The sequence below is a fragment of the Pollicipes pollicipes genome, unplaced genomic scaffold (assembly GCF_011947565.3).
Source record: "Pollicipes pollicipes isolate AB1234 unplaced genomic scaffold, Ppol_2.1 Scaffold_7262;HRSCAF=8765_pilon_pilon_pilon, whole genome shotgun sequence".
Lineage (NCBI taxonomy): Eukaryota > Metazoa > Arthropoda > Thecostraca > Pollicipedomorpha > Pollicipedidae > Pollicipes > Pollicipes pollicipes.
Window position 1 is genome coordinate 3,731,243 of NW_023597055.1, and position 21,079 is coordinate 3,752,321.

The following is a 21,079-nucleotide window of genomic DNA, read 5'->3' on the forward strand; positions in this document are numbered from 1 at the left end:
AATTAAACAAATCGGCGGCACTGTTGTACAATTCTTGTATGATACCTACACAATCAGATTTTTCTTTATTTTCGACATTTGTTCTGAGCGATTTGCTTGCATGTATTGGTGATTCACGGTGTCAGCAAACCACCTTTCCCACTCCACTCTCATGTGAGAAATACCCGAATGATTACGTTTTATCTTATAGATAAAGAAACGACCAACGAGACTGCATCTTCAACATGACATCAACAAAAAAGAAGGTATTTTTCCGTGGTGAGGTCAGTTCGCCGCCACGCGTATCAAGCCCAGGTGAGTGCCAAAGATTGCACACCGCACTTGGTCACCCGACGAAGACCTGGTGTCTGGGAACAACTAAGCACAGGTAACACAATGGCTGTCATTGATCATGTGATCGTCACTGATAGTGATGCAAAGACTTGGCAACCGTACCGCGTTGCTTGGTTCGAAAGCTGTGCTATAACTTATCTCCCGGGGTACTAATGAAGTGCACTTGCAAGTATGCATGACTCCATGTACATTGCGAGATAATGATTATTTGCTATTTGCATCCTGCGATGCCTTTTAAAGATTGTGACCCAGCTTTGTAACATGTAAAAGAGAATCCCACAAAATTTTCTTCAAGTGTAGCGTCGAGCTATGGCTTAGTGAAGCTTCAGAGCAAGTCATCAGCTGGAACAAAGCTTGGTGAAGAAGTGCCGCACAAAAACACCTAATAACTCGTAAAACTTTTTTCTCAGGAAAATGACACTGGGTGGAGGGAGCTGCAACCAGTGTCATTTTCTCTGCGCTGGAGTGTCAACTCTACGCTGACACTCCAGCGCTATCATACCGGTGGGTGGCCCTATGGGAGATCACATCAGCGATAAAGCCACGTGACCGCCGATGCGGTGAGAAGCTCAACTGACAGCAGATATGGCTCTCATGAATAAATTACGGAGGGGAGGGTAGTATACGGAGCGGTGCCGAGTCTCGTAACTAGTTGGTAAAACCGGAGTTGTGAAAAAGAGCCGCATAAGAAACAGCTGAGTTGTAGAGTACAAAAGCCACACTGTAGTGCGACACGACATCCTCTGTACTCCCACACACTGACCGGCTTAAATGGCTCGTGGAAGGATTGTCTGTTAAACTTGAGCTTCTTCGAGTGTGTTGCCAATGCACATGGGTTGGTACCGGTGCAGGCGACAGGTTCTGCTCTAGGCACGTACCCTGAGTTCAAAGGTGTCCGTGTAGCCCATTCTGAGTGACTTCTCGAAGAAGCATTTCCGGCAGGGCACGGCACGGCAAACTTCATCTCCGCGATCAAACACAGCGACGTCACGCCGTCCAAAAGATGACCTCACGCCGGGACAACGTTCTCCTCGACGCCTATCAGCGTCCGGCGTACAAGCCCGTGCCACCGCCCCCCCCCCCCCCCCGGACGTGCGTCACGCCGGGCATGCACACATGCCGGGCAGAGCTGAGCTGAGATGGGCCATCCCAGCGCTCCCGTGCTGCCCTCCCCCGCCCTCTACCTCCGGCTCATCCGGTGACTGGCCCGAGTGGCTCAATGTCAACTTGAACCAGCTCAAACTACATTGAAAACGGAGTGGTGACCCGTTTCCCCGTCAGAACAAACCGCCAGAGTTGCTTCCGCACACGAAATCACGCTCTGGTCTCAATTCAGCGGCGCCTCCATTCAGTTTGTCCCAACAATGCCATGGTGGCGCTGCTGACCGAGCAGAAACTGAAGGGGCTCTGAGCCCGGCCACTGACGACCCGTTCCTCAGGCTCCGCCCCACCTGAGGTCACCGGACAAGAAAAGAAGCGTTCGAGCGCAGAAAGGAACAAGCCGGATTCGTGAAGGCCTTCCCTGAATAAGACAAAACCTCGGCGCAACACTGTCTCCATGTCTGACGCAGTTTTTGTGGTATGCGGCTCAAACAGAGCGTCACGGTGCTTCGCCGTCGGCCGGGCCGATAATGAGCTCCGGCATCGCGGGCGACCGTCTGACGCAACAGGGGTATTGAGGACCGGCAGGAGACGGTGCCCTGACAATGGCACAAGCCCTGATCGCCGTCGTGAGAGGCTGCCGATGCCTGACCTCTCGCTGCCACCCCCGACAGACCGTTAAAAAATGGGACCGACGAGGTCGATCCACCGGCTGCCTATTGGCTGCAGGCCGAGTGACGTCACACGTGGGTGACGTCAGAGGGGCAGCGCCGCCGGCGACAGAGCCTCCAGAGGTCATCGACTCTTTGCCCGTGCTGAGCCGCTAAATTGGAGCTAGGTATGCGCTGAGCGCCTTTCTGGGGTTTCGGCGTTTTTATATATAGGGCGCGGTCGATTTGAGATCATTCGTTCGGTGGCGCTCCGGGCGGAAGGAGCGAAGCCACGCCGTCTTCGAAGCTGCCGTACTGAACAGGTGAGCACCCGGTCGAGCACTGGCCCTCTCCGTCAGGCGTCCTTCTTCGTAAGGGGACATAACGTTTACTTTGGTCATCGAAGCGAAGTGCTTCGCACTTGGCGCGGCGCGAGCTATTGCTGACATCTCTGCAGTCTCCTCGCCATCCCGTCCTGTACTTAAACAGCGTTTAAATTTTATTTCTTGGTGTACCTTGAAAATCACTTGAGCAGTACGCGGCTGCGCAATTAAGTGCGAAGGCAATCGGCAGGCACGAGAATTATCGATGAAATCAAATTTCTTATTTCGTACTAATTGCATATGGAACACATCCAACAAAACTTGTAAACATTTAGTGATGCTTTTGTTCAATCGCACTTATTCCCAACAGTTTTTAGCCAGCTGAAGTTAGCAGCATTGGCAAATACTAAATGGTATTGCAATATTACGTTTGTTTGGCGTCACAAACAGACAAGGAGACAGACACGCAAGGTTTGAACGTTCTTCTGTAGTGTGCGCACAGGAAGCGACACACTAGTCTACCAACACAAGCTCTATGGGCTGCCAGCGTGCAGATCACCTAATGGCGTCCCATCGCTGCCTGGCAAGTGTTTGTCCAGTCCGTCACATTTGCTCCCTTGGCTACAACCGTCTCGCTGTGCGAGTTTTTTTCGGTACGAGTCCAGCCCATCATATCAGTCCAAGAGCCTTCTGTTCGTCATTGCGTTGTGCATGCAGACGTCTTGATGCAAGCAAGACCGGTCTTCATCTCCTGGTTTTCTGGCATTACGAGTGTAGAGTTCTTATGCTGAGTTATTAACCTCAGTTTACCAGGAAATGCTGGTTTAACCACATTATAGAGCGAGCATTAGTTATAATGGCAGTGCTCAATGCTGAGAGCTGTCAAAACAATCGATGTTTGCTTGACAACGTCACTTCGCCATCAACTCCTGGTGTATTGAACTCAACAGAGCTCTAACCATAGCGTGCATATATCTCGTGACTGGTTTGATCAGATAGCGTACGGTGGCATCCGTATGTAGCCGGATGAATAGCATCGTGGACTTGATAGGTTTTCAAGTGTCCGTTTATGATAATTGTTGGCACCTCTGAACATTATATCCAGACTGTATGTTTCCAGTCGATCAGGCTCATTTCGCTTTTCGTTTATTAACACAGGCGAAGAAAACTGATGGCCTATTGGTCACATTATCTCCAATCGAAATGCATGTCTGATACCTGATCAGATGCGAAAGAGGAAGTGTGCTGATTGTGTTTAGCTGCTGGACAGCCCCCTGGCCCAAATTAAATGCTTGCTTTGTGGACAAAAAGTGGCAATAAAGACAGAATCATTGGTGCATTGTCCGAAGACTGGGCAAGCGAGGCCACAATAGATCCTATCGTTCTCCTTAGTATTCTCCACACTCAAACTGTAATAGCTTGTCGCAAGTTCGAATCCTGCAAATGCGCCAATATTCAAGGCCTGGTGCTGAACTGGTAGGATTTTCCCGTTGAAGCCATGTCTTCGCAAGACTCCACGCCCGTATCAATGCCTCTCCACTCTTCACAGTCCGCTACATCCGTGAATGCTGTCGCGAGATGAGCCCCTTTAGCTTCTCCGCAGATGGTTCCCGGCTCATTGCACGGCTATTAGAGCCCTGGTTATCCAGCTGGTGTTGCCGTTACACCGCTCTAAGCGGTGTGACCGCGTCCGGTCCCACGGAGGTCCGGCGCCAGATGACCTGCAAGTCACGGGAGGAACGAGGCAGCACGGAAGACATTCCGGCCGTTATCGCTGGCAGACATATTGGTCTCAGTCTCGCTGACGCGGAAGGGTCATCCGACGGTGAATGACACTTGAATACGGGCCCCGCCGGTGGTGGTCGCACGGTTCCAGCTAGATCGCTCATGGGTTTGATGCCTCAGCAGCCCACGAGGCGCCCACACACACGGACAGACACACTGGCTATGATTACCGCTGATTTCAGGCCGATTTTCATCGCGGCCAGCGTGCGGCGCCGGCGCCATGGCCGGCTCGTCCGAAGCCATTTGTCCGTAGAGCGTGTGACCTCTGACCCCCGCTGCCAGCAGTCAGCTGATAGATTTCTGAACCGTGGCGGACTCCGGCGGTGGTCAACTGAAGCTATGGCCGCCCGTGCCAGAGGCGGCACCGCCAGGCGGGAGATTCCGATCAGTAATTAAAGAGCATGCCCGCTGAAGATTCGAGAAGGCGCAAAAAGTCAAAGGAATTGAAATACTGTTTCGAAAGCTAGCTGCTTTTCCACATGTTTGGAACTGAAACTGATTTTAGATGGCAAATCTCTCGACAAGGACGTCAATGAAAATTAATGTTCGTACATGTAGAATTGATTGCCTACATCTCATAAGGCTAATCTTCTACAGACCACTAAATTCCGTTGATTTACATCTTGCTTCAGAAGAAACCGGTGTTACCATTATCACAACCCCGACGCCACACTTCCAGCGCAGGGAACTGAGCTCGGCGGCAAGGCAGAGAACGTGTGTAAGTGCTGTACAGACCATCTCCTTTTCACGCACGAATGCTCCCAAGACGACACATATAAATAGCAGTGGCACCATATATCAAGCGTTCATGCGCACACTTGTCTTCGTGCACCGCGTCGATATCGCGTCGCAGGGTCGTTGTCCGAAGGCATGACTCCTCGCGCCAAAAATAGCCCACCTCCCGGCCGCCCGGCAGTAATCCACGCTCGGCGCGCCTCCCTCCTGCCAATCCATAATGGTCCATGCCGGTGTGTTCTCATGGGTTGTTAATGGGTCGACTGTAGTCCACTTTATGAACCGTTCGTTCCATTGTGTGACAAACCAGGCGCGGGACGTCATTCCGGTGGACGGCGCGCTTTGTTGGTGTTGTGTGGTGCGCTGCGCTGCAGTCTTCGGTGCGCTCTTGTGAGATATTGTAGTCACCGGGCGAACCACATCGGTGAGTGTAGTTTCCGTCTTCATTTCCGTTGATGGTGATACTGTGACTGGACTTTAAACACACCCTGATGGTAGTCATCAGCACTGAGATTAAGCAGATCACTTGAACAGGATTAATGCAGAGCAGCGCTGCCGTTGCAGGTGCCTGGAGTAGCCGCCAGTAAGATAACAACCACCGGGAACGTAATCACGCAATGATGAAATGTTTATATCACTTTTATTGGTCATTCGGTACTAATGGAATAGCGCGGGCGTTTTAATCTCAGTAAATCAAACCAAACTCTCTTGATGAGAAAACCCTGACGCCCTTCACCTATCGGCTAGGACCGTCTGAAGTCAATGACCTCGTGATGACACCAACCTTCCCTGCAAGGTCATTGACACGTCACACCGCTCCTTGATCGGCTACCGGGCTGAGCGAACACTACCAACAGGACCGCTTCGAAGATGGCCTTCTGTTCTATGCGTCTAGTGTGGGTTTTATGTGGGCACTTCGGTACTTTATTACCTGGCCCCGCGTGATCGCTTCCATCTGTTCAATAATGTGGTGGTCATTCGTGCTTTACGACGTGCTCAGCAGCTGAGACCATACGAAGTCGCCTGCCTCTCACCCTGGCGGTGAGGATAGGCACCGCAGGAAATAGAGCCCCGGAAGCGTGATAGAGTCGTGGAAACGTGGAAGCGCGCAGGGAAGCCACTGCGCCACCGTCATCCTCAGGCGGCAGGCCCTACATGACAGAAGCCGACTTTCAGGAAGGTGGCAGCACACCTGCTTGGAGCTGACAGAAAAAGCGGCTGCTGTGGCTCGCTTTTTGCGCCCTGTGGCGGGCTTCAAAGTGGCCGGTGACAGTTTTTATCATGGCTTATAGAAGCCCCTGATGGATTTCTGTGTCCAAGAACCTGTAACAGTTATTACCATAACACAAAACGTCACGCGAATCAAATCTTGCGTGACACAGCAAGTGTTCTGTTCATCAGAGCGCATCAATGTTGACACTAGCATTGCAGCAGTCGGTGGTGACACAACCGGTTGGTGATCAAGGGAGAGGACCGGTGGATGGCCGGGGAGGCTGGAGGATCTCAGATGCATTACTTGCGTGCGACGCTATAGACGTAGCGTAAAATTTCACATTCTCGAGACAAACACTTCCGCCCTTCCCCTCCCCGCACACACACACGCACATTCACACGTTCACTGGCGCCGGCAATGTGTCCTGCTGCTCAGCACCTTCCTTATCATTACAAAAACGGACACACTGGCAAACTCTAAATGAGAATTTACTTGATGTTAACAAGTTCAGTCCAGGGAGGGATTCGGCTTAATGCGCTCAGCACGTAAAGTGGTAACATTTCTGGATGTTTTAGGCAACAAGGTACATTACAAAATCGTCTTAAAATACCACACAGAGATATATATTTAACAACTATCGGCATTCTAAATGCTGCTTGATCTGCATTTGATCACGTGACACCATTTGACCACATGCCATAAGCTGAACTCTGACCAAGGTTGGGTGCGACTACGGTTTTTGACAGTAAATTATTGTTTGATGTGATACTGCTGCTTGGAACCAAGCTTGCGTCTCTCGCTAACGTGACCGTTTCCCCATACATTCCGTGACCTCCGACCTGGATCCTCCGCTCTGACCGGGCTGGATGGCATATTTTAGTTCAGACGCCGCCGACTGGCCAGTTCTGAGTCGGCGATGGAACAGAGCGTTCCCTGCACCAACCCGTCCACTGGTGCAGTCGCGTCCATTGATATTACAGGATTGCCACAACGGATAGGTGTCCCTCCCCTCCTCAGTGGCAAAACTGGTCGCGTGGTTTTAGCACGCTACAGCAGCCCACCTACGGGCAGGAGCTGGACTGCTTTCCCGCTACTAAGTTGCGAATAACGCACTCGGGTCTGGATTACGGCTCCTTTGCCCCCCTCCCCCACCCTTCTAAAGTCCCCCCACTGGCGGCGGGTCTGCTCACCGCAGAGGGGACCCCGTCGGTGGGCCCGTCCTGCAGAGGGTGCCAGCGCCGCGGGGGCCAGAACAAAGGACTCGGGTGGAGCCCCGTTCGCCGCGCGGAGCCTCGAGCTACGGCGGCGGAACATCGGGGCGATTATGCTTTGACACGGAGGGATTGCAAGTTGCAACAGGGGCAGTCGCAGGGCTGCTCGCATACCAGCGTGATGCAACCCCTCCAAACGATCCCTCGCTGCAAGGGGAGTCCAGGATTTACGGATGGGGAGGCGCCGATAGCACTTATCGCCAGATGCAGCTCATCCACAAGCAATTTCAACAAACCAGGTTCATTCCCACGGACGCGCAGTTTGTTATCTTCTCCCCTCCCGCCCCCCCCCCCCTTGCGGTGCCCTAAGCCGTCATCTCCGAATGCATGTGATGGACGTATTATGGTTTGTTAGTTGAGTTAGAGGCGCTCGCTGTCCAGTTTGAGGTGAGGGGTCATCTGGGGTCGGTTTTTTTACGACAGCTCGAGAAATAGCCTGCAGTCTTGGCGTCTGCATCGTAACTTGTCCCCCAGAGTACGTCGGACTTCGTGCAAAAAGGGGGTCATGTGGTGACCTTGCGAACCAAATACCCCTAAAACAGATGTTTACTGCCTCGCTGTGCATTGTCAATGAGGCACGCAGGTATTGTTTATTGCACGTAGGTATTGCGATTACCTAAGTAGTTAACTACTAGAATTCACAACTGAAAATTGGGTTATTTTATCGTTATTCTCTTACCCACATTCCTTTTAAACTATTGCGCGGATCAAGTTAGAATGCAACGCAATTCTCAAAGTGAAATATTCGAGATACTGCATGTCAAGAAACCACAGCCGCCGAACATGAACCGATGTGCTCGCCAAACAAGGTCACCAGTCAGTTCAGTGTCGCAGCGAAATTCCCATCGCGGTTTTTGCCGCATACTTTTATGCAAATTTCTTGCCAAATGAGGGTTCGGAGCACTATCATCGAATAGTCACGCTTCTTGTTGGTCTTCAGTAGATAGCCGCGCTCTGTCAAGTGGCTATGGGCCGTGGCCTGAAAATGTTTCTGCCCGCTCCTGCCGAGGTTCAGTCTCCCGAGGTTCAGTCTCTCGAGGTTCAGTCTCCTGAGACTCAGTCTCCCGAGGTTCAGTATCTCGAGGTTTAGTCCCTCGAGATTCAGTCTCTCGAGATTCAGTCTCTCGAGATTCAGTCTCTCGAGGTTCAGTCTCGGACGGGAACATCATCAAGAGCCCGCCCACCGGCAGCGACTCAGCGACACCTGAGGTCATCTGAGGTCACCGACCGGTCATCACGGCCTTGCCAGCGGCAGACAATTTCGTCCAGGTCACTGAAACGGCACTTCCAGCACAGTAGCACGCTCTCAATGATCCTGTTGTTATTTCGATGCGTACTTTGCAAAACACTCAGCGACATGAGCTTCCGAACAGTAACGGCTGCGATTCATGAAAAGCATTCACGACGCAGCGTGCAAATAATTATCAATGGCGAGGCAGCGAGGGCCTTCCCAGAGCGATCCCTTCGAATTTTTCGTGATCGATGCTCGACTATCTGTCATGTGATGTGACAGTAAACAACAAATGTCTTTGTTCTCCTTTTAAAGAGCGCGGTTGGATGGAGCCTTCGAGATCTTTTGACCTGTCCAGGCAGGCAGTTTTAGCATCCGAAGCTGTTGTGATTCACGATAGCATCATTGTTATGCGGCAGATAATTGAACAGGCGCAGTTCTGGCAAGGCCGACGCTGGATGACAATGCCGTAAACTAGCGTTTGTGCGTAACTGGGGCGTTCTGCATCACCGACTCTAACGCTGGTGCATTTTAAGCTGCATGTTACTGTGCTGCGACTGCTCTGTTCTCCAAACTGTTCAATGACAGAAAACAAGCTGTCCCGTTACTTTCACCTGCATTCCTCCTTCCACCATTCATCTGCTTGGCCTTTTCACAACGTTCCCAACCTCTATTCACATTCAGTCATCTCAACAGGTGCTTCGTTAGGCGCCAAGACGCGTGGATGTGTCCCCATACCATCTAAAGACCACTAACCTAGGGTACCAGAGTCGCACTGTTGCGCGCCAATCCATATAGAGTCCAAATGGACTGGAGTTGCAACTGGAGAGTCCAAAACGCATCCGGTAGCCATAATCCACAAACGCGAGGTTGTCCGTCAAGCACAGCAGTTCCTACAACCAGCATCCCACGTGCGCGCCTCACCGAGCCTGGGACGCCAGAGCGGAGGGAGCCTCCGATCGGTTCGCCACGGGTCAGAAGCCGACCTCCGCTGCCCCAGCTCGGAAGCGCCTCGCCAGACAGTCGCATCACACGCGGGGGCGGGGCGCCACCCATTTACCGTGCCGATACCAGCGGACACTGCCCGATTACGTATGCTGATTACATGCGGCGCAAACGCCTCGTCTCGGCGTTATGCAGTGTGATGACGGCGCGTCGTGCAGACGGCGGCGGCGCGCCCCGGCTCCGGCACGTGCTTCGAACGCCGACGCTGCATAATGACGAGCCCGCCGGCGGTTTGCGGTCGTTCTGGACGGCCGGCGGGGAATCGACACCTCCGCCGCTGCCGCGGTGGATGTGAGGTGTGGCTTATCGCGATGGCGCGCCACACAGAGGGCAAACAAAACCGGCCTCTTTTGTCGAACGCCCTCCGAGCGCCGCGTCGCTTCCGGTTCGCGCATGAGGCTGCACCCTGGATCGAGGTGTCTACCGAGTCTACGGACACGTCATTGGTCATACGCTTCCTTCATGTAGACTCCACTCGGGCTGAGGTAGCCGAGACGGGTTTCAGATAAACTGTCAAACTGTCATAACTCCGTCTAGTTAAACTCAGTTAACGTAGAAGTAGGCAGGTTCAGGCTGAATCCAGAGCTGGCATTCCTTCGCATCCACTTCCGGTCCCAGCCCAGGCCTCGGACGGACTGTTCAGGGATGCAACCTGAGCCCAGGTCAGCTCCCTGCAGCCCAGCACTGGCCGCTATCGCTCCCGCCGCCAGCACCGGCCGCTGCCGCTCCCGTCGCCAGCACCGGCCGCTGGCGCTCCCGCCGCCGGCGCGGCCGCCGACGCTCCGTCAGCAGCGCGGCTGCCCCGGTCGGTCGCCCGCCGGCCGCGCGCCGCCCGTCACCGGACCCGCTCCAGAGCGCGGCACTGGCGGCGCGCTCCCGTGGGAGTGCGGCGGGCGGCGCGCCGGTGCCGACCACACGTGTGACCGCGCCCGGTCAGTGGTGATTGGACACGGTACTGCAGCCCGATAGGGCCGGGGGACAGTCGGTCCGATCGGTCCGATGCCACGGTCAGAACACCGCCGGTGGGGGGCAGCAATGTGTCAGAATTCAAAATTGGTGGAAAATGACGGTGCTGTAGTTCTAGATGCCAAATAAGAGGTTAACGTACTAAGGATTCTGCTGACAAGTACCCCGCAACTCTGATTGTTAAGGATGGGAACGTGTTGCGTTGGGCCAATGGACGAACGCGGGCAAAAGGCTGGGAACCCAGGAATGTCGGCATTTAATTTTGCTGTGGGCTTTTAGCACGTGTGAAGCCGACAAGGTGTGCCGATGCTTTTTCCAAACCACATGGCTAAATCATCAGAATATGAAGTGATTTTTTTCGAGTTCACCACCTCAAAAGAGTAATTCAAGTTAAACCACTCGTTTTCCCGTAAGGTTTGATATGCCATGTAAAAAGATAAAGAGCTGCCGGTCTTATTTCGGCCTGATGCTCTTAGTCAGTCGCCAACCAACCGCCGAGCGTCACTCGCGAGTTGCATAACCTTGATTTTCGTGACGTGATTCCATATGTTCGTCAGAATGTCCAACGTTCCGCCAACTGAGTTACGCGACCGGCTGCGCTCAGGCCTCGTTAACCCTTTGGCCGAATGTGATCCTCGTGTGTTGGCTGGATGGACACTGCGTTGATGCCGAAGGAGCATCGTGTCGGTTGCTCGCACACGCAGCAGCCCAGCGCGCTTACAAAGCTGTATGAAGTCTCCCTGTCCAGTCTCTTAGGTGACCCCAATTGACTGACAGAGTACCCACGCCATCGAAATTAATGCGGCGTCTGTTCTCTTCTCCCCGGCACCCTTTGCGTCCAACGTCCCCTAAACTCAGGGGACTTCAGCAGCACGCTGCGGTCATCAGCCATTGCTCGAACTCACCGCCGTCTCCGCTGGGAGACGAGCGGGTGCCCGCACAGCTCCGGCCTGTGCCTCCTGTGCGGGACAAGGCGGGGCATTTCCCGATGTCGGGGATTACCAGGGATAGTTGAACACCGTCCCGCAGTAGCTCTGTTCCAGGAGCCCTGTACCCCTGTACCAGGAGCTCCACGCAGGTTGCTGGCCAAGTACGCTCTGACCCAACTGAACAAAACTCACCGAAAGCCCTGCCCGTCCAGGTCCAGCCGTGACGTGACAAATAACGGAGCTCTGGTGTGTTCTAGGGTCTCCCAAGCTCGGTGGTCATGGCACTGGGCCGGCAGCTACTGCTCTGCGCAGCGGCCATTATTCCAGGTGAGTCCAGACATTCCGACACGGCCAGACAGCCGTGAAACATTTCACGCGATTTGTTGGGGCTATAGATATTCTCGCGTATGCCTGCTCGCAGTATCAGTCTTTTCATAAATGCAGTCGTTGCAAAAAATGTTCCGGAACTTTGACGTGCCTTACAATGCCACGCTCGCAATGTCAGAACACGACCGTCCGGTAGTAAAGCTCCGCCCCCCCCCCCTCTTCGTCGGGAATCTGCGATGCCGGGGGTGTGATTCGAAACCACCTGCTGTTGTGAATCGCCCTCATCGCGTCTACCATTGGCAGCGGGCCTATGCCACTGCCCAAGCCACTCCGCCATCGGGGAGTAAGCGCAGAGCGCCTATCTTGTGACGTTACAAGATAGGCGTCTTGTCGAATGTGATCTGGAGTTTGCTTGAATGCCAGGCGGAAACACGCTGCTGGATGGATGCACTTGTGATCCATTCACCTCATCCCGCCCTTTTTCAGTTGTACTATGTGACCAAGCGCGACACTTCCCTCCCAACTGGGAGCAGAACAACAGCTGGGAGCAGAGTAACAACGGCCAGCAGGGCAACAACTGGCAGCAGGGCAACAACTGGCAGCAGGGCAACAACTGGCAGCAGGGCAACAACTGGCAGCAGGGCAACAATTGGCAGCAGGGCAACAATTGGCAACAGGGCAGCGGCTGGGAAACAGGCCAGAACGGACAGCAGGGCAGTGGGCAGGGGGAAGGCGTAGTGGAAGAAGGGTCCGGCGGGGGTGACGGCAGCCAGCTGCCCTGCTCTGAGGCCGGGTACTTCCCCTACCCGGGGAACTGCGCCAGGTGAGAGCACGAGTGCGGCCGCCAGCGCCATCTCATGACGCCCTCTGAATCATCCTTGCACAGCAGAAACATGCAAGCTGTTATACTGGTCATGTCTGTGCCGACACCATCTTGGTGGACGTCTAGGCATGTACCTTGATTATTTGTTAGTATTTGACTTAATTGACCACGCTAAAGGATAGAACAGCGGACTTATGGCCCACATTAACACGCGCTCGGGTGGAGGTCAAATTGACTCCACTCAAAGGTTTTTTTCTGGAATGGTTTCCGAACGGGGCGGCGCGGCCACGCCCAATTTTGCATAACTGTAGCCAATTGAATAGCGGATCGTCTGACATCAACAATTTACATGCACCTTGAAAAGTCGCTGACATATGGCAGGCAAAATGCAGGCCATGGTTTCAGCGAAGGCAATTTCTAGGAAATCGTTCAATCTGATCAAACAACATACTTTCTTAGGTAACACAACAATTGAATGAACAAATTTCATTGGCCTAGGGTCAGGTATGAAGGTCAGACCAAGATCAAGACCAACCTGTTTTACCATTTTAGAGCCCGCTGTATGGGGTAGTTTCTGGCGCCCAGTTAAATTTATTGATAACAAGAACCGCATTATACACCTGTGGATTTCTTACAGGTCAGAATAGGTCACTAACTTAAAATGACCCAGGTTAACATTTTGTTTTTAGAAGCATACTGCCTAGCGTAATCCTTGCCGCTTATTCAAATGCAAAACTCAAAGCAGTCTCGTATGATTTTGGTCAAAATGCCCTTTGAAGTCAAACAAGGTCACTGACCTTAATGAGCACGTGACCTTTTGCTTAGAACAGTTATCTAGGTTCTAGGGACCCTTTAGAGACCAATCTGGAGTTTGACCTTGTTTTACCATATTTGACCCAAAGGTTATGACCTAGGAGCCTCAAACTTTGACCCGACTGAGTTCATGTATAGGTCAACACACCCTGTGAATTTGATGTTTCTGACTCTCTTGTTTTCTGAGATCTCAGCGGGGGGTGAGGGTGTCAAATCGACTCCCTCACCCGAGCGAAGGTTATCCAACCGGCCACCCGGGCGCGTGTTAAGTGTCAAAATTCCATTGACCACCAGCACGTAGCACATCGCCAGAGGCCGTAAAGTGCATGTTAATGGTCGTCTCGCATATTTGTTTCGGTCGAAAGCCGTTCAGCAGTGCCGTTCCGCCGCCTGTCCGCCGGATATTTCCGGCCAGCCGCATGGCACTTGACCAAGGGTGTGGCCAATGTGAGGGACTGGGGTCATGTGCCTGTTGGGCCATGTACCCACTATTCACTCACCAGGGCCATGTGCGCGGTGGGGCCATGCACCCGTTAGGACCATATACCCGCCAGGACCACGACGCCTCATCACACAGCGGCGATCCTACAGCACCCGTGCCAAGGTTGCTGCCCAGTGACTCCGCGGAAATGACCCGTACGCTGACCTGTGACCCCGCGAACAGGACTCTCACGTGACCTGTGACCCCGCGAAAATGACCCTCATGTGACCTGTGACCCCCGCGAACATGACCCTCACGCTGACCTGTGACCCCGCGCTGCTCCGACAGGTTCTACCGCTGCGTGGACTGGATGGGTGACGGCTCCTGGTTCTCGGCGTATGAGTTCGACTGCCCGGCGGGCACTCTCTTCGATGACACATTGGACATCTGTAACCACCCCGACTGGATCGAGCCCCCACCCGACTGCCTGGGCGGAGCTGAGGGGGGCGCCGGCGGATCTGGAGGTTCCGGTGGATCGGGCGGTTCTGGTGGATCGAGTGGCTCAAGTGGATCAGGTGGATCTGGTGGGTCTGGTGGCTCTACCGGATCCGCTGGATCAGGTGGTTCAGGTGGATCCGGTGGATCAAGTGGATCAGGCGGCTCCGGCAGCTCTGGCGGATCAGGTGGATCTGGCGGTGCCAGTGGATCTGGTGGATCAAGTGGTTCAAGTGGATCAGGTGGATCTAGTGGATCTGGTGGCTCTACCGGATCTGGTGGATCAGGTGGTTCAGGTGGATCCGGTGGATCAAGTGGATCAGGCGGCTCCGGCGGCTCTGGCGGATCAGGTGGATCTTGGGGTTCCGGTGGATCTGGTGGATCAAGTGGCTCAAGTGGATCAGGTGGATCTGGTGGGTCTGGTGGCTCTACCGGATCCGCTGGATCAGGTGGTTCAGGTGGATCCGGTGGATCAAGTGGATCAGGCGGCTCCGGCGGCTCTGGCGGATCAGGTGGATCTTGGGGTTCCGGTGAATCTGGTGGATCAAGTGGCTCAAGTGGATCAGGTGGATCTAGTGGATCGGGTGGCTCTGCCGGATCTGGTGGTTCAGGTGGTTCAGGTGGATCCGGTGGATCCGGTGGATCAAGTGGATCAGGCGGCTCCAGTGGCTCTGGCGGATCAGGTGGATCTTGGGGTTCCGGTGGATCTGGTGGATCAAGTGGCTCCGGTGGATCAGGCGGATCAAGCGGGTCAGGTGGATCCGGTGGATCAGGTGGATTAGGCGGATCAAGTGGATCAGGCGGTTCTGGTGGTTCTGGTGGTTCCGCTGGATCAAATGGATCAGGTGGTCCTGGTGGATCGGGTGGATCAAGTGGAGCAGGTGGTTCCAGTGGATCTAGCGGCTCCGGCGGATCTGGTAGCTCTGGTGGATCGAGTGAATCGGGTGGTGCTGGTGGATCGAGCGAATCTGGTGGTTCTCACGAATCTGGTGGCTCCGGCGAATCTGGTGGCTCTGGGGGATCAAGTGGATCAGGTGGTATTAGTGGATCGGGTGGATCAAATGAATCTGGTGGCTCCAGCGCATCAGGTGGCTCTTGGGAATCAGGTGTATCGGGAGGATCAAGTGGATCTGGTGGTTCCAGTGGTTCAAGTGGGACTGAAGGATCAAGCGTTGGTGGCTCGAGTGGGTCGGGAGGTACTGGTGGGTCACAAGGATCCGGTGGATCTGGTTCGGAAGGGGGCTCTGGTGGATCAGGAAGCTCTGGTTCTGAGGGTGCATCTGGTGGATCAGGGGGAAGCGGCGCTGAGGGGGGAGCTGGTTCTGGAGGAGGATCTGAAGGATCTGGAGGCTCCGGCTCAGGAGGATCTTGGGGATCAGGTGGAGCGGGAGGTTCTGGGTCCCAGGGAGGTTCTAGTTCTCAGGGAGGCTCGGGTTCTGAGGGCGGGTCCAGTTCTGAGGGAGGATCTGGGGGATCAGGGGGCTCTGGCTCTGAAGGAGGATCCGGAGGCACTGGTGGGTCAGGGGGCTCTGGTGGATTAGGAGGCTCTGGCGGATCAGGAAACATAGATTCTATGGGGGGATCTGGTGGGTCAGAGGGCTCCGGCTCTGAAGGAGGATCCGGTGGGTCAGGAAGCTCTGGTTCCCAGGGAGGTGCTGGTGGATCAGGAGGATCAGGCTCTGAGGGAGGATCTGGCGGATCAGGAAGTTCTGGATCCCAGGAAGGATCTGGTGGTTCATGGGGCTCTGGCGGATCAGGAGGTTCTAATGGGTCGGGAGGGTCTGGCGGGACAGGAGGCTCTGGAGGATCATGGGGCTCTGGTGGATCAGGAGGATCTAGTGGGTCGGAAGGCTCCGGTGGGTCAGGAGGCTCTAGCGGATCATGGGGCTCCGGTGGATCAGGAGGATCTAGTGGGTCGGGAGGCTCTGGCGGATCATGGGGCTCTGGTGGATCGGGAGGCTCTGGCGGGTCGGAAGTCTCTGGAGGGTCAGGAAGCTCTGGCGGATCATGGGGCTCTAGTGGATCAGGAGGCTCTGGAGGATCAGAAGGTTCTGGAGAATCAGGAGGCTCTGGAGGATCAGGAGGCTCTGGAGGATCAGGAGGCTCCGGTGGATCAGGAGGCTCTAGTGGGTCGGGAGGCTCTGGCGGATCATGGGGCTCTGGTGGATCAGGGGGATCTGAAGGATCAGGAGGTTCTGGCGGATCATGGGGCTCTGGTGGATCAGAAGGCTCTAGTGGATCGGGAGGCTCTGGCGGGTCAGGAGGCTCGGGAGGATCATGGGGCTCTGGTGGATCAGGAGGCTCTAGTGGATCGGGAGGCTCCAGCGGGTCAGGAGGCTCTGGCGGATCATGGGGCTCTGGTGGATCAGGAGGCTCTGGTGGATCAGAAGGCTCTGGAGGATCAGGAGGTTCTGGCGGATCATGGGGCTCTGGTGGATCAGGAGGTTCTAGTGGGTCGGGAGGCTCCGGCGGGTCAGGAGGCTCTGGCGGATCATGGGGCTCTGGTGGATCAGGAGGCTCTGGAGGATCGGGAGGCTCTTCGTCTTCACACACTGAGTTTGGTCTGATATGCGGGCGAGAAGGCTATCTACGGCACCCCATTTTCTGCAACCAATTCTACCAGTGCGTGTGGAACGGCAAGTTCTGGACGTTCCTCGTGGCCTCCTGCGCGCCAGGCTTTGTCTACAGCGAGCAGCTGCAGCTGTGCCAGCCGAGAGGTGAGCCGAACAAACTATCCGCTATATACAATATCTTTATGGGTGTATGATCGGTATATGATCAGGGCCACTGGAATGATCAGACTTCAAGTTAAGGGATTGTTATTGCTCTGCGGAACCTAGGCTGCTCTCGAGCGATTCTCACAGAAAGTGAAGTTGTAAGGCATGTGGCCTCATCCCTCTACGTTGTTCCGCGTTTAAAGCATCGTTGGTGTGCAAACTACTAACACGGCTTTTGATAAGTGTTCTCGATTGTGACCGTATTCCCGTAAGCTGTCCTTCATTTTCTTACCGCCACAGGGGCAGTGAGTCGGATTTGCCCTGGCCCGAATGCCGCTCGCCTTCTGCCATCCCTTACCTGTGCATCGATCTCACCAACAGGCGACGGCGAAACGTGCAGAGACGGCGCGGCCCTGGGAACGCCGCTGGTGCCATTTATCGGCGACGGCAGCGGGCTGCCATCTGGGATGACGGTTGAGAGCGATGACACAGAAGTAATCAGCGGCTCCGGTGACCAAGTGGTAGGTGGTGGTACCCATACCCTGCTCCCTGACGTCCACATCCGGTTATGGACAGACGTTGGACTGCTATTTCTCCAAAGGCAAAGAGGCTGCCAACATCTGACACGGATGTTGACATCGCTTATCAACATCACCAAGCCTGGGGCGAAATGCGAAAATGTGACGATGTGGCACAAATTCGTGACAAGACTCGGCGAAAAATCGACCAGATGCTGCACTGATACTAGGCTAGCCTCTCCTCTCATTTCGTTTTTGCTTTCGTACCTTTAAAACACAATGGGTGCGCGATGCGCTTCCGTACCGTGGGTTTCTTTACCCGTTTCCATCGGCACGAATGTCTTAACACATTTCGGGGTGCCTTAGATACATACAAGGTATTTGACTCAGTAAATGAAGAAATAGCTATGCAAAATCCATCACAAAAATTAGTGATTAAGAGAGGTATCAAAATGGGCACCTCTTCTTTACACAATACAGTTTCCGTTGCACGGCTGGCGGCACATTGCCAGTCAATGTACCTAGAGGTCGCGAATTAAGCCAAGAAATCGAATGTTGCGACAATGTGGAGTGAATTCGCTACCCGACTTAGCTCAGCTGGCGCATTTACGATATCCAGCAAGTAGTGATTCAGGTGCTGCTATATCCATTCGATTTGTGTGTGTGTGTACACACAGCATACCTAAAGTCCGGTCTCGCCTAGCTTGGCAGGCATCGTCCGGCCTCGTGTAGACACGGTATACCTAAAGTCCGGTCCCGCCTAGTTCAGTAGGCACTGTCCGGCCTCGTGTACACACGGTATACGTAAAGTCCGGTCTCGCCTGGTTCAGTAGACACTGTCCGGTCTCGTGTACATACGGCATACCTAAAGGCCGGTCTTGCCTGGTTCAGTAGGCACTGTCCCGCCTCGTGTACAACGGCATACCTAACGTCCGGTCTCGCCTGGCTTGGTGGGCATTCTTACATCGCATGGTGGAATGAGGCTCCCCTACCATCTCTATATCAATTGCATGAGTTTCCCCACCACGACGCCTACGTAATTGCCCATAAACTTAAATAACGACGCAAAGTAGGCCTAATCAGACCCGTCAGCTGGGCGCGGGACGTAACGCATCACCGCGCGCCGCACGTGGGATTTTCTCAAGCGCGTCTGAAATAGCACCCGTGCTTCCGTGCCTTTCAACACTCATTTGGCTGCTGCACGGCTGTGCAGCTCGCGTGGGCGGTGTTCGCCGCTTCAAATGACCGGCTTCGACGCATTTTTCCCAGGTAAACGGTGGGCGAGCAGTTCCAGTGCCAAGCTCCCGGATTCTACGAGTTCGAGGCCGACTGCATCCACTTCTACCGCTGCGTCTTCCTCGACTCCGGCGAACTGACCAGTGAGTGCGGCGGACAGACAAGGGGGGGGGGGGCGGGCAGGAAGGGGGGGGGGTGCGGAGCGGGTGCGTGCCGTACATTGGCCTGGTGCACAGGTCGGCGCAGTTGGCACCCGTGCGCAGAAGCAGCCGGTGTAAACCGGCGCGGCAGGTAAGAGGAAGTGGCGATAAGCACATGAACATCGTCCCGATACCCATTACAATAATGCCTATCACCAACTGCCACGGCCATTTCGAGACGGGACGCTTCTATAAGGCACCATGTGGGATATGACATGGCAGTGGCGTCGGAGGGACTCCCAGAACCAACGGGTTCAGAGCCAACCGGCCTAACCACTATACCACCGCCGCCCGCACAGGCCGGGATGCGTCGTTACGCACGTTGTTTCGACACCAAAGCGCTTGCACGCGTTAACCAAAACGCGTCCGCTTCATTATCACAAGAGCCGGGTCTAACACACCTGTCCTGACGCGTCCCTTGTATCCCTGGCGGTCATCGGACCTCAACGTACCCCCGCTGTGTTGGGGCGCAGCCCATGACAGCGAATAAAGTTCAACTGAGCCGTCAGCGACGTAACCCCAGCATCGTTGCCACTCTATAGCCCTTATGTAGTAGTAGTAACGCGCAGACTCCATCCCGCGTCCCACTTCGCCAGCCGATTGTTACAAGCTCTGTTAGCTTGTTTTTGTACACCGTGCCGCTGTTTGTGTTTTTAACTCCACGCCCCTAAATGACCCCACTTCTGCAGCGTTGCTTTATCACTGATGACCATTAAGCCCAGATACGTTACGCGTAAGCACGTTTGCTCGGCTGATAACCGTCCACACCTGACCAGTACCTCGTCACGCAGCGCTGCTAACCGCCCACGCCTGACCGGTACCTCGTTCCACAGCGCTGCTGTACCGCTGATAACCGCCCACACCTGACCAGTACCTCGTCACGCAGCGCTGCTGTAACGCTGATAACCGCCCACACCTGACCGGTACCTCGTTCCACAGCGCTGCTGTACCGCTGCCCGGAGCGCTACGTGTACAGTCCGGAGCGCGAGCGGTGCGCGCCGGCCGGGCAGGCTCAGTCCTGCGCCAAGGACGCCACGACGCTGCTCAGTCTGCGCGCGCCGCCCAGCCCCGAGGACGTGCGCGTCCTCTCGGAGGACGACCTGGACTGGTTCTTCGCCCAGGGGGAGAAACAGGTGTACAGGTTCAGGTCGGGCGCGGCTGCCGGCAGGCCACACCTCCGCGCCACCGGCGGATACCGGGAGATGAACGGGTACCGCCGGGCGCGTGGCCTGTTCTAGAGCCGGCTTCCGACTGGCGGCGCTAGTGCTGCCATCTCTGGGCCGCCTCGGCGAACAGCTGAGGCCGGCCTGGTCGACAGCACCGGACGACCCATACGCGGTCGTGTTATTTGTTAGCGCGGCGCCGACGAGCGCGAGGGCATTGTCCGCCCCGCGGGGCCACAAACGTTAGGGCATAGTGGTCGAGGCATTCGACTTTCTTATCAATGTACCCAGACTGGTGCCAACTGTTTTAGTGTATGTGCGTGTGCGCGCGTGTCCCCGACTTGGCCACGTCCTGGCCATCGCCATGTTCTTTATGGGCCGTTGCTCACGCAACAGCAGCCAATCAACATCGCTCCAGGGTGCCGCGGTGCGCACAGGCTACACGCGAGCGATCAACGCCCCACTGGAAGACCCCGTTCGGAAAGGCAACACGCACAAGGGCGTTGACCATACCGGTGCGTGTAACGCTACACCCTGGCTTACTAGCGGTGCGAGCGACGCGTGCGCACTGAGGGGACTGGAGAACGCCCGGTGATTTGTCGAATCCGAGGCGCCTTCGCACGTGACCTTCCACGCTCGCGGCCAACGATTCTGTGATAGATCGTAGCATTGCTCGTGTACCGCCGGTTTTTTAAATAGCTTCACCATTATGACGTGATGCACTGCATGGGAAAAGTTGTCAATAGCCGCCAACGGACAAATAAGTTATCACGCGGACCTGACGGGTCTACCCATGTACCGACGCGAACAGCGTGCCTCAACCT

General features: G+C 55.0%; 3 protein-coding genes across 3 annotated transcripts in view; 2 read left to right on the forward strand and 1 right to left on the reverse strand.

Annotated features, from left to right (window-relative positions):
• LOC119114105 (17-beta-hydroxysteroid dehydrogenase type 6) overlaps nt 1-21,079 on the reverse strand; it is a 94,100-nt gene that overhangs the window by 58,094 nt on the left and 14,927 nt on the right. The window lies entirely within an intron of this gene.
• On the forward strand, nt 2,358-17,596 carry LOC119114106 (putative PE-PGRS family protein PE_PGRS54; the record flags this gene model as incomplete). The annotated part of the gene is made up of 5 exons (XM_037238323.1): nt 2,358-2,407; nt 11,800-11,869; nt 12,356-12,692; nt 14,275-17,138; nt 17,520-17,596. Coding segments are annotated over exons 2-5 (3,327 nt in total), but the record flags the coding sequence as incomplete, so codon positions are not given.
• Nucleotides 17,593-20,745, forward strand: LOC119113739 (uncharacterized). Its single transcript, XM_037237986.1, has 3 exons — nt 17,593-17,663; nt 18,931-19,035; nt 20,032-20,745. Exons 1-3 carry the CDS (start codon nt 17,606-17,608, stop codon nt 20,328-20,330), a joined length of 462 nt encoding a protein of 153 aa, XP_037093881.1. The 5' UTR covers nt 17,593-17,605; the 3' UTR covers nt 20,331-20,745.

Coding starts and splice junctions, on each gene's coding strand:
- LOC119113739 (XM_037237986.1), top strand. CDS start 17,606: ATGACGGTTGAGAGCGATGACACAGAAGTAATCAGCGGCTCCGGTGAC. Junction 17,664..18,930: donor CTCCGGTGACCAAGTGGTAG/GTGGTGGTACCC, acceptor TTCCCAGGTAAA/CGGTGGGCGAGCAGTTCCAG. Junction 19,036..20,031: donor CGACTCCGGCGAACTGACCA/GTGAGTGCGGCG, acceptor CTCGTTCCACAG/CGCTGCTGTACCGCTGCCCG.